Raw genomic sequence first — 13856 nt, forward strand, 5'->3', positions numbered from 1 at the left:
GCTGATCCATCACAAAATCGGTATGTGTTGTTCGATATTATACCCAGCTTTTGCATATGACTGTTCAGTCTACAATGTCTTGTAAGAATAGCCGTTAGGGTTCTTAGGTTATCTTTTTGAGAGGCCTATTAATGCCCTAATTCGAGTTGTGCTGTAACCCCCTAACAGTAACTTAGATTGACTCAGGCCTGGCATATTGCGCCAGTGTTCTCTCTTTTCCCTCCCTTCTGCTAATAAATGCCCCTGTGGGCCAACTGGCAGGAACGGCTGGGGATCGAATCGATCCAATAGGTGCGACCGATCACAAATTGTCATCAATGTCCTCTAACGGGAGTCCAAAGAAAATTTCTGTTTCAACAGGGGTGGACCATAATGAGAGGAGTGTTAGAGGCGTTGGTTCCACAATACAGTTAAATAGATGGTTGGTGACATGTGGGGACACATTACAAGCAGGACAATGTTTTGTATGTCGGGGTTGATTCTGGATAGGTAAGAGTTTAACCTGTTACGTTATCCAGCTCGAAGTTGAGCTAGAGTGACTACTCTCGTTTCCCTAGGGAGAGTGCGTTCCTCCTCTGCTAGTTTTGTTCTTTGAGTACAGGAATCACCGGCATAGAGGTCCGACGCCTGTTTGTGGAGTTCACTGAAGACATGCTTGTGTTTTTTAGCTTCATACGGCTGTGTTCTCAGGAGCCGTATTTCCTCATAATGTAATGAGGCCGTGAACAACAAGAGCCACAAAAGATTCATAAAAGTTACGAGGACGCTGGATTTTGGAATCTAGCCCAGAGCAACCTGTCCGATGCAACCATCCCTTGCACGTGAAACACTGACAAGAGTATTTATTTTTTTAATTTAATTTATTTATTATTACGGCTGTTTAGGCCTAAAACTTAAACTACTAAGTACAATTCATTGTTATAATCACTTATTTCTATTGAATATGCTGTTGGAATGCCATGTGATTCCGATCAGCATATTTACTAGCGTGACAAAAGGACGAGTCTGGGAGCCACTCATTACGACGTTTCCAATCCTCCAGTGCTCCCAGCTTAAGGCAACAAAATTTGGAACTTTTATTTTTCAATTATATGTGTATTTTAAGCTGTCGGAATGTATTAGTCTCCGATCAATGCAGCTAAACATGTCTTTGGATGTTGGAAATTGAAAATAACCCCTCAACTTTGTTTATTAAAGACGCTGTCGGAATGCATGAAGACTCCGATTAACACAGCTCAACATATAATGGGAGGTTGAAAAGGACGTGTTTCCAATCCCCCCTGCTGCAACTTTTATTTGGCCTTATTTTCGTTATTTTTGTTACACATTATATAATTTTATTGTTATATTAATGCTGTCAGAATGCGAGTGATTCCGATCAGCAACAGTAAATACCAGCTGGAAATACCGAATTCCATCGAAATTAGTTGTTGGAACTGTCTGGAGTTACAGGTGGCCACCGATTTTCTTTTCCTTAGGGCTGGATGCATTGTATTTGGCTGCTACCAATATTACCATTCCCTTTTCGGGCTCCAGTATCGGTATACCATGTAAAAAAATAAAAGAAAAAAGAACTTTATCTTATTGAAAGGGTTTTACAATGCTCCAATAAACTTTTTTTTAAAAGTATTATACTTTTTATGTGATTAGGAAGTTCATTGAAATATTTCAGGCCCTTATATATATGACCGTCCTAAAAAGATTCTTTTCCGACAAACGCAGCAAACCCATTTCTCAGTACTGGGGTCAGGAGAAGTACCCGGATTGGGGTCGATACCTTCCCGGAAGAGGAGAGTATGGCGCAGACCCGCTGCAAGGATCTGCTGGGAGGTTGACAATTTGTGGGAGAGACGCAACAAATTAAACATTGAGTCCGCCTGCTCATTGCCCTCCACTCCCCTGTGGCCTAGGACCCAGGCCAACAGTACTACGTTGTGTGCTCCTAATTGATTCAGCTTTTCTACGCACTGAAGGAACAGTGCTGACTTTATTTCGAACGCCGCAAATGCCTTTAGTGGAACCTGACTGCCTGACTGAGTATGGCAATTGTTTCATTGGGGTATCAGCGCTGAAGGTTCAGCTTAGCGCACTAGCTTATGGCGAATACTTCCGCTCGAAAATGCTCGGATGTGCTTTTAGAGTTACTGATATTTTGGTTCTGGGTTCGAAAACTCTGGCTCCAATCCCCTCTGGCGTCTTCGAGCCATCTATGTACAATACGATCTTGAGCAGACTAGTAATACATTGCACCCGCCTATACCTATACAGCCGTACCAAGAGACGGAGCAGCCCATTACATATTGGCACAACCGGAGCACTGCTGGACATCCATCCTATATGGAAGCTATGTATTCAAAAGTGTTTGTACCAGTGGCTGGTGCACACCGAACTGAACCAATGTATGCTATATTGAGTCCTGCACAAATACCAAGCTATGTTTATGTAAATAATATTACTGCTAATGTCAATTTGCACACCCAGAAAAAAAATCGTGTTGAATCAACACTTTTTTAACACTTTTTGTGTTTAAAATTTTTCAAACCGAAGCATAGTGTAATCCTCGTGTTAAAAGTGTTAATTCAACATGTTCTTAAAGTGCTTATTCAACACTATGGAAAGTGTTGATTGAACACTAAAATTTGGTTAATTCAACATGATATTTAACACGGTGGTTACTGTTAAATTAACAGGAATTATTGTAAAAAGTGTTAATTCAACATTAACTTAAAGTGTGTATTTAACACTATGAAAAGTGTTGATTTTACACCAAAATATTGTTGATTTTACATGATATTTAACATGATACCTATGGTTAAACTAACAGGAATTAATGTTGAATTAACACTGCATGATCGTGTTAAAACAACAGTAAATCCTGTTAAGTTTAACACTATCCCCTGTTGTTTTACCCTTAAGTAAAAGTCTTGTTTTAAAGTTGACTCTAAAGTGGTTGTATTTATTAAACACATGCAATATATATACATTTTTAACTTAAATCTTGTGATAAATGAAATTAATTCAGCGTTGTTATATTAGTATACTTATGTAATCAGACTTGAGAAAAATCTTATGCGAATAATACCCGCTATATATAATATATAGTAATAATAATAATTAAAATAATACATTTTGGCCAACCATTTTAATAATACTTCACAAACTTTTAAATGCTCTTTAAGGCGTCTTGTTTTACTAACATATTTCACCGATTTTTTAAATAATATGTATATACTTAAATAATTTTTCAATTTTTTTTTTTTTAATTTTTATTAGTCCAGGCATATTAGACGAAAAACCAATGAATGGTGGAACTCTTTCGGACCATAGCTTTCTTTGGTTTATGGAATTCTCCCACTAATGAACATGAAACGTTGAAAAAATAAACCAAAAATTTCCAGAGCATACTTTGCTGCAGCCATTTAAAGTGCATTTTTTTTTGCGTTTTTTTATTATTTCGAGAATGGCAGCAGCTGTCAAAAAATTTTTGGTTTATTTTTTCAACGTTTCATGTTCATAAGTAGGAGAATTCCATAAACCAAAGAAAGCTATGGTCAGGAAGAATTCCACCTGAGATGCTAATATGCCTGGACTATATATGGAATACGAGAATGGCGAACATACTTATATGTCTTTTTTATGCCACTATTATGTAAAAAATTTATGTTTAATAATAAAATAAAATCTCGTATGATATGAAAATTCAGCATTTTTTTTTTAAATATGTAAATACATATATATTTGTATATTCAGTCTTCTACAAAATTTGTAGATAATATATGTGTAACTTTCTTTATAAAAAATATTAATATAAAACTTGTTCCTATACATACATATGGGACAAATCATGTTTTTAAAATGTTGTATTCATTTCAAAAACTTTTCAAACGTATAACCTTTTTCTTATTTCGTAAAATATGTGCATATAGGGGTGGAGAATATATGTCCCCACTATTTATAATAAAAAAATTGAATGATTTTTCCCCCAATACATATGCTTGAATATGTGGACTAAAACTTATATTATATTTTGAACATATGAAGAAAAGTTTTTGTAAAGTTTCACCATGTATGACATTTGTATAACTTTGGTTGTTATCTTTTAAAGTTTGCATATTTTCCAATGTATCTTTTAAATTGCTTTTCGATTGAAAATATTTAGCAATTTGAAATTTTATGGGCATAATTACTCCTACGACTTTGTTGGAATGCAATCCGGGACTATTATTGATAACAATTTCGGAAATCTCTTCACTAATAGTATATGAAGAGGGAAATTTAAAAATTTCTTCATTTTCTAAAGATTTCAAAAAACGATACTCGCTAGAAATATGTTCAAAAGGTGAAAAAAGTTTTCGGAATTGATTTTCGATAAAGATTCTTTGATTGAGGTCTGCTATAAGTGGTGAGATTGACATTAAAACATGTTCCTGAATTGGTTTTAAAATTTTTTCATTTACATTGTCTAAAACATTAAGCACATCCTTTCTATTAAAATTATTTTTGTCATGTAGAGATAAAATGAATCGATTAATATCCAACTGAGCTATATTTTCACTGCTTGCAGTAGGGCCAATTTGTAGTACGTTTTCGTGTGTTTCCCTTTCACTGTAAAATACTTGTTGTTCTTGCGAACTCGTAACTACAGCCGAACGTGCGTGAACTCTCTTTAAATGGTTTTGAAAGGTATAAACGTTTGAAAAGCACTGCCCACATTTAGGTGCATTACAAATAAATTTTTTTATCTTATTAAACGTATGAAAAGTTTTTAAATGAGCGATCAAACTTTTTGCCTCTAACGCAACAAAATTGCAAAGAAAACATTTAAACATGCTGTTAAATTATTTTACGGTCTGTAGGTAGCTTGTATGTAAGACAATATTTGGAGTTGCTATGCATTCAATATCAAAAAAATAATGTTGTATAAAAGTGTACAGGTTTTTCGCTTCCGCAGGATACTCAAAATTCAGGACATGAAATAACTTAAATATAGTATCAAGTGCTTTTAAAAATGTAGGCACCTTATATAGAATACCATCGAAAAGAATATAAAAACTAGCCAAACTAGCTATATCTGGTCCAATAACTAAAATTATAGTTTGCAATGGAAGTTCTTTCCCCATAGCCTTCAACTTAAGTTCTTCATATAGTCTTTGGTAATCATTAATGCATTCACAGTGCAGTACTGTAGCGTTTTGAGCTTCGCCTATAGACGGCTTCCATTTCAGACGTTTGCCGGCATTTGCTTGCTGGACAGAAATCATTTATGGCTTTAGCACAGCATGTAAAAGCAACGTAATTATACAATCTTTTGAATCTGCGATAAAAAGTAAATTACATTAATACATTATTATTTATGCTAAAGTATAGGTATTAAATTACCGTCATTCAGGGATGTCTCTATTTTAGCCAATAAATTTTTGGATGCTGAATCCTTTACTTTTTCATTCATGTATGGAAGTATAGTCGTTGTAAAATTAGGCCATTCGGTGAACAAACTTTGGGATTTGCCCGGGTATTTCAATTCGAAATCAATTTCAATCTACGTATATATGTATGAAGAAAAAAAATTTTATGAATATACTTTTTACTTACATATGATCATATTTAAAATTCAAGGTCAATTATTCTTACCAAGGAGTATCCAAGTGAATGTTTTAAAAGCGGCCATTCAATAAGCACATTTTTGCTTTTATTTTTGACATCTTCTATTCTTAAGGCAATCGTATCTCTCCAGTTTTGTTCTACAACACTCCATGGTTCCACGTTATGTGAAAGCCATATTTTTATGCCCTAAGCATCTTCATCTACCAATATAATAAAAGTAAATTTAATAAAACACAAATGGTACATTTAAACAAAATGTATACCTTCGGTTTGAGTTTCTGTCTGTTCGGTTATTTTATAACTACTTATATCGATTTCCGCATCCTTGACTTTTGTACCCCTTTTCATTTTACGGCGGACATTTGTTGCTTTGTCATATAATTTTCCAGTAGGATTTTTTCCACTGCGTTTGTTGCAGTAATATCTCTGTATATATGTAAGTAAAATAATGAAACAAATGTTTTATAAGGGAGGCCCGAAATCAGGTGCTATTTTGGAATAATCATAGTATTAAATCTAAAGCTTTGTATCGTTGGTGAATTCATTTTACCATTACGCGCCCAATACATTAAATCAAACATGGCACAACATTTTAGCTTTGATACTACTTACAACAAAACTGACACCTGGATATCGGGATAATACATAGCCAATATTAAACACGTTTGTTTTTTATAAAAATCTTACCAAATCTTCTATAGGAAATAATAGTATAATTTGTTCTGAAAAATTTATGATATCCCTCATTTTCATAGGGATCGACCGCTCAGAAAAATGTTGGACTATGATATTTACCAAGGCTTCGCGATGTTCGTCTAGCAACAAACAATGTTCCTTATATTGTTGCAAAATGCTTTGGCCCCATGGAGTTGCTTTTAGTATTTCATCTAGACTCTTTACAGGTGTACTTGCTGCGACAGATTGAGATTTGTGGCTACAGCTAAGCGAACTATTTGAAGATTCCAAAAAACAAACAATATTTTCCTGCAATAAAAAATGAAATGCAAAAAAATATATATGTGTACATTTAACTAAAACTAACGCTTACTTTATTTTCCTTCAAATTGGCTAGCCTTTGCTTAAATTTAATTCTAGTCCCAAGCATTGAAACAGGGAAAAGTTCATTGATATCGTCTTCTTTAATTAAAAACAGGCTCTCAATGTCCATTCCACAGTCTGAAAATATAAAATATGTATATTTATGAATATGCACTAGGGTGGGACTCCTTTTGCAAATTTGTCAAACAAAGCAAGAATTTGCTGACGTTTAGCAATTTCTAGCAGGTTGTCGCATTACCATATCTTGAAATATTTCCACAGATTACGTTTTCACTACCTAACATAAATTTCCGAAAAGTTTTTGATTTATTCCTTAATACAAATTTGCCTCCATACAAATATGGAGCACCCTAATGTGCACACTTATTAACAAACATACAATTGAAGATTGAATGAATAGGTTCCTGTTCATAAAAACTTAATTAAATTATCTTACCTATCATTCTTTTGTACACATCTTCGCCAAAATCCATTTTTCCGGAAATGATGTCCTTTAGATTCGCATTCTCGCACTTCGGAGCTGCTGTGGTGCCGCTCTGAGGCAGAGAAGTCTCAATTTCACCAGAAGGCAGCAGCTCACCACTGGGCCCAATAATAAATATTTGGCTGGATTCTTGGTCAACATCACTCACTACACTGCTCATTTTACTAACGAAATGCTTTAATTAAATATTTATGAATAAACTTGAGCAATTATCAAAACAAAATACAACTCACAATATTATATTGCAAGCGACGCTGACATTTCGAGAAAAATTATGAATTTATAACGGGATATTTGCTGTTGTTCTTTTTTCAACACTTTTCAGTGTTACTTCAGCACTAAAATAATGTTATCAGACTACTTCATGTTACATGAATTCGAAGAATTTGTTGCTGTTGTTCTTTTTCAACACTTTTCAGTGTTACTTCAGCACTAAAATATTGTTATCAGACTACTTAATGTTACATGAAGTCGAAGAAGTTGTTGCTGTTGTTCTTTTTTTAACACTTTTCAGTGTTACTTCAACAGTAAAATATTGTTATTAGACTGCTCCATGTTACATGAAGTCTAAGTCAACATTTTTAAATGTTTCTTTAACAGTAAAATAATGTTATCAGACTACTTCATGTTACATGAATTCGAAGAATTTGTTGCTGTTGTTCTTTTTTCAACACTTTTCAGTGTTACTTCAGCACTAAAATATTGTTATCAGACTACTTAATGTTACATGAAGTCGAAGAAGTTGTTGCTGTTGTTCTTTTTTTAACACTTTTCAGTGTTACTTCAACAGTAAAATATTATTATTAGACTGCTCCATGTTACATGAAGTCTAGGTCAACATTTTTAAATGTTACTTTAACAGTAAAATAATGTTATCAGACTACTTCATGTTACATGAATTCGAAGAATTTGTTGCTGTTGTTCTTTTTTCAACACTTTTCAGTGTTACTTCAGCACTAAAATATTGTTATCAGACTACTTAATGTTCCATGAAGTCGAAGAAGTTGTTGCTGTTGTTCTTTTTTTAACACTTTTCAGTGTTACTTCAACAGTAAAATATTGTTATTAGACTGCTCCATGTTACATGAAGTCTAAGTCAACATTTTTAAATGTTACTTTAACAGTAAAATAATGTTATCAGACTACTTCATGTTACATGAATTCGAAGAATTTGTTGCTGTTGTTCTTTTTTCAACACTTTTCAGTGTTACTTCAGCACTAAAATATTGTTATCAGACTACTTAATGTTACATGAAGTCGAAGAAGTTGTTGCTGTTGTTCTTTTTTTAACACTTTTCAGTGTTACTTCAACAGTAAAATATTGTTATTAGACTGCTCCATGTTACATGAAGTCTAACTCAACATTTTTAAATGTTACTTTAACAGTAAAATAATGTTATCAGACTACTTCATGTTACATGAATTCGAAGAATTTGTTGCTGTTGTTCTTTTTTCAACACTTTTCAGTGTTACTTCAACAGTAAAATATTGTTATCAGTATACTTCATCTTACATGAAGTCGAAGAAGTAAAAATCTTGTTTGCCAGATAGTGTTAATTTGAAAAATTTTGAAAAATTGTTGTTGCTTTGCATGTTAAAATCGATCGTGTGAAATTAACATGAATCGTGTTGCTTAAAAATTACGATTTTTTCTCTGGGTGCACAGTTGAGCACATACAGTACCTACGTTTATACAAGGTGGAACACCACCTACATGGCGATGTAGGCACCGATCAGGTTGTTGTAAGAGATTAATTAAAATATGTTATTCATAAACACTGATTCTTATATTTTCATTATCATTAAACTGTAGACTAGACTCATGACGGGTATTCTTACTGGACACTGCTTTCTGGCGTCACATGCCTTTAAATTAGGCTTGGTCAGTGATAGCAGATGTAGGAAGTGTGGGTTGGAGGAGAAAACGATCGATTACGTTGTGCTCGTGCCCTGCGCTTGCCGGGCTAAGACTCCAGCTGACAGCTGTCAGATCTAGAAGCAGCAAGTGGCTTAAGTTCTAGGAGCCCGCTGGAGCCATGAGAAGCATGAGTGCACTTTGGGTGTCCCAAGACAAGTTCCGTACCTGCTCCGAATAATTTGTAGCTATCTAAGCGACAAAGTACTCCCTTTTGATACAGATGAGGGACTAAGAAAGCACAACACCACGGGCGGTGTCCCTCAGGGATCTGTTCTAGGTCCAACTCTTTGGAATGCGATGTATGGCGGGGTGCTACAAATCGACCTTCCCGGAGGCACGGAAATTGTCGGCTATGCAGATGATATTGTCGTAGTAGCAGTGGCCAAGGAACTTGATCTGCTCCAAGCATTATGTAATGACGCCGTGGGAAGAATAAAGGAATGGTTGACGAACACGGGGCTGGAGATGGCTAGCAATAAGACAGAAGTGGTTCTGATGAGCTCAAAGCGGACTGTGGATGAGTTGGTCCTAACCATAGGAGATTATCAAATAAATTCAAAGCCCTCCTTGAAATATCTAGGAGTAATCATTGACTCAAAACTAACTTTTAGGGAGTACTTCAGGGCGGTGTGGGACAAAGTTTCTAGAGTTAGTGGAACCCTAACGCGAATAATGCCCAACATCGGCGGCCCAAGCGAAGCTACCCGTCAGCTATTATCCAACGTAACCAGCTCTATAATATTATATGCAGCACCAATATGGCACAGATCTAAAATGGTCCACCAAAAAGATATATTAGCAGCCTACCGCATTACTGCTATACGAATATCATGTACTGTTCCGACGACGCGATCCATGCTTTATCCAGGAAAATCCCAGTAGATCTACTCTCAAGTGAAATGGCCGATCCGTATGCCATTGGATTCAGCCGACCATCTGAAGATGCTAAGAAAAGCGCAAGGTCACGAACAATATTTAGGTGGCAAGAACGGTGGGAAGATTCGAGAAAAGAGCGCTGGACCTTCATACTAATCCGGAATATAGCGGAATGGTACGAGCGAAAACACGGCAAACTAAATTACCATCTCACTCAAATATTGAGCGGGCACGGTGGCTTCAAGGAATATCTACATAAGCGTGTGATAGAGGAGGATCCTTTCTGTCCAAGCTGTCCGTCCGAATTGGAAAGCGCAGAACATGTAATATTTCACTGCCCTCGTTTTCACGGCGAAAGACTGTCTGTAAACAGAGTTTTTGGAGAGGAACCTTCCATTAGGAATTTAGTTCCACGAATTTGCGGACAAATAGATTGTTGGATTGCTGTGAGCAAGATGGCCTTTATAGTAATGACGAAATTGATGATGAATGGCAAAAGGGAGCGCAGAGAAATGCGCATACGAAGTAGTGGCGACTAAATCGCCTTTTAATCTATAATTAATAATTAATTAATAATAATCTAAAATTAATAATAAATTTAATTTAATCTATTCTTACTGATATGAGTTTCTTTTTCATTCTAGGTAATTTGATTTTGACGTTGTGAGGATAGAAATATCCCAAATATTCCAGCTGTGGCTGTAAGAACATACATTTGCTCAAATTAGAAGAAAACTGCACGGTTGAGCACATCCAGTACCTACGTTTATGCAAGGAGGAACACCACACTACTTTCACGGGGATGTAGCCACCGATCACGTTGTTGCAAGAGCTTGTTTTAAATATGTTATTCATAAACACTGATTCTAATATTATGTTTTGGTTTTTACTATAGAGTCAACCTGTTATATAAGCGATGTCAGCTATGCCTGTAACTTAAGCGCCCTCAGATGTAATAGTTACCGCGGACGCGGTCACAGGAGTAGATCACTACGCGGGGATTACACTAATCAAGGACTTTCAATATCGGAAGGTTTTCCAGCACCATAACAACACCAACAATATGTGCAATCACCCGAATAAATTGTACAACAAACGTTAACACCACATCATCCGCCAGCAACAACAACAACAATCGCAACAAGTTGAAACTTCTAAACAATTAATGACTAGTGAACCACCAACATATCCGCAATATGCGCAAACATCAACACCAACATATGTCGCCTAGTTTGCAACACGGTGAAGATGGCCAAGGCCATTCTGATTCTAATACTGATAAAGGCGAACCATTGGCAAATTTAAAAACTCAAACAGACCACGAAAAATGTAGATGATGGTATTAATTCTAGTACGGATAGTAAAGAATTTAAACCTAGGAAAAAAGCTAAACTTGATAAAAACTTAACCGAAGATGACAATGTTTCTAATTCTAATACTAAGGAAGATGAACCTTTGATAAATATGAAGCTTAAAACAGAGTTATCAAAAAATGACGATGATGATAATGATGTTGATGCAAAGTCCAATGTTGAAAATGATGAAAATTATGAAACAGAATATGAAAATAGTATGTGTGTGGATTATAACCTGAAGCAAAACTGTCATATCCGGTACGACCAGAATTAGATGTTAAGAAAAGAGCCTACATAAAGAGGCTCAGTATATTTATGAAAAATTTATCATGAGACAATGCCCAATGTATGTATTTCAATTAAATTCACCACATTGTTGGAAAAAGCATCTAAACTTTATGCATCGTGTAGAGAAACCAGAACATTTACAATTTAAATATAACGAACGTGGTGCAAAATGTAAATTTTGTGATATTCAAGCAGCTACACCAAGCTTCAAAAAATTATTGGACCATGAGATTTCTCATATGCCTAATAGTTATTATTTAAAATGTAAATTATGCGATTGGAAGACGAAAATACATTCAAGTATGAATTTTCATTTACGTGTACAACACGCTGAAACAATTGATGTAACAACGAAAAGTTTGAAATTTACTGTTTCTCCATATTGTAATCACAATGGTATTTACGCAAACACTTAATACAGGAACATGAGAAATCAGTGGTTGAAAGAACATCTATTCTATGTTTAGAATGTTGTGAACAATTTAGAACAAATACAAGTTTACGTGTACATGTTTATGAAAAGTTTGCTCATTGTACACCACAAGATTTGAACGGAAAGATCTTGAGGGTATGGTTACACCTATGTGGCATCTACAAGCTATTTATAATGACTAGTATGGAATGAATCCGGATATGGAAGAAAACGGAGGTGACGAAATGAATCACCATGCTTCTTTGGATTCTGGTGATACTCCTGACATGCTTCCTAATTTCGCTACGTCTGATGTTACTATACCTACCAAACTAATATGACTCTGCAAATTGATGAGCAACACTACCAGCGTAGGAAAAATAAGAACTTCAAAACAAGGTTTATAGTTTATAAATATAAAAATTCATATATGTAAAGTTCACTAGAGTTATAAGGGAATAATTTAAATGGTAAAAAAACATTGTATATATGAATAATTTATAATTAAATATTATCTGAACATAAAGGACGCGTTTCGTTCATAGAAAAAGAGATTTGACAGAAGGTAACCGATACGAGTAACCGATAGGCCAGTTACCCGTGTTGTTGTTGTTGCATATGTTTTGGTTAGCGATAACGAAAACATACCTAATGAAGTAACTTAAAAATGTAAATAACATCGAGCGATAAGGAATGTCGAAAACACAATAGGTAAGAGCGAGAAAGCGAGTCACACGTACACTATTTTGAGAGAGCGCATGCGTTACCTTTTGCCCGACAGCAATGTAAAAGTCATTAAGACGATAATTGGTGATCCAGTTATTGGTAACGATTAAGTAATCGATTAGGTAACGGGTACCTGTCTTGTAGGGCAGTTGTGTCATACAATTTTGCAGTTGTTTAGAAAAAATGTAACGTTTTACAAGACGGTCCACCACCTAATTTTTAACAAATATTTTCAAAGTTGGTCTCAAAAGACACGTTTCGACATCCGATTTAAGAATCCGAAAACAAAAATTAAAAATTTAATTTCTAATAAAAGCTAATTTCATGTGGTTGTTGTATTTTGCCAGATTTTTTGTACACACTAATGCAGAAAGGCTTTCGACCCACCAAGGGTTATTTTTACAAATCGAGGTCAAAGGCCGCCAACGCAGAAAGATGCTCTGTGCAAAAAAACTGTGGAATGGGTCACATATTTCAGACCCTCTCGGGCAATTTTGTGGGTTTTTGTAAATATTTTTCGACAGGAAAAAAATTTTTAATTTCCGCTTTCGAATCCTAAAAACGGAGATCGAAACGCGTCTTTTGATACCACCTTTTATAAGAGTTAGATGATGCACGGGCTCATAAAACGTTACTAAAAAACAAAAAATTTGGAGCCGGTAGTTACAACATTTTTTAATCAAACAATAATCAACAATTTTGGACACATTTATAGAAAAAACACCGTTTAAGCGAAGGATTTCATTGAATAACTTTTTGACTTTATGGAGCGACATTCCGAAGTTTGACGAGGCTGGCCGCAGTTCGGATGCAGCCAAAATAGGTGAAATTATGCGAACGTGAGTCCCATTGATACTAGTCACTACTCCTGGGAATCCTGTTATAGTGTAAAATAGGATTTTAATCCACTTCGCGCAAATATGCTCCTCAATAATATCTAAAATTATTCGAACACCAAAATCATTTCCACAGCATTCTTGATAGCTGCCGTCAGCAAGGAGTGTGGCGCATAATTTTAAAATACGAACGCGTATGCGGACATGGTCCTTAATTTTGTTTAGTAATGAACAAAATGCTTCCGTGCAAATCTGCAAAATAACTTCCTTAGAAGCTCATCATTTGTCATTTAAACAT

At 35.1% G+C, this 13856-nt stretch overlaps 1 protein-coding gene and 1 long non-coding RNA gene across 2 annotated transcripts in view; one reads left to right on the top strand and one right to left on the bottom strand.

Moving 5' to 3' along the window:
* LOC137250005 (uncharacterized) overlaps positions 1–12370 on the top strand; it is a 259672-nt gene extending 247302 nt beyond the window's left edge. The window contains exon 4 of the long non-coding RNA XR_010952685.1: positions 10586–12370. This is a non-coding gene — a long non-coding RNA (uncharacterized lncRNA). The remainder of the gene's footprint in view (positions 1–10585) is intronic.
* Positions 4080–7177, bottom strand: LOC137248029 (uncharacterized). The gene is made up of 6 exons (XM_067778919.1): positions 6653–7177; positions 6400–6588; positions 5868–6030; positions 5632–5804; positions 5380–5539; positions 4080–5314 (listed from the first exon to the last, which is right to left on the bottom strand). The coding sequence occupies exons 1-4, from the start codon at positions 6770–6772 to the stop codon at positions 5791–5793; spliced, it is 486 nt and encodes a 161-aa protein (XP_067635020.1). The 5' UTR covers positions 6773–7177; the 3' UTR covers positions 4080–5314; positions 5380–5539; positions 5632–5790.
* Positions 12371–13856: the final 1486 nt, after the last annotated feature.

Source organism: Eurosta solidaginis, chromosome 4 (assembly GCF_040869045.1).
Source record: "Eurosta solidaginis isolate ZX-2024a chromosome 4, ASM4086904v1, whole genome shotgun sequence".
Lineage (NCBI taxonomy): Eukaryota > Metazoa > Arthropoda > Insecta > Diptera > Tephritidae > Eurosta > Eurosta solidaginis.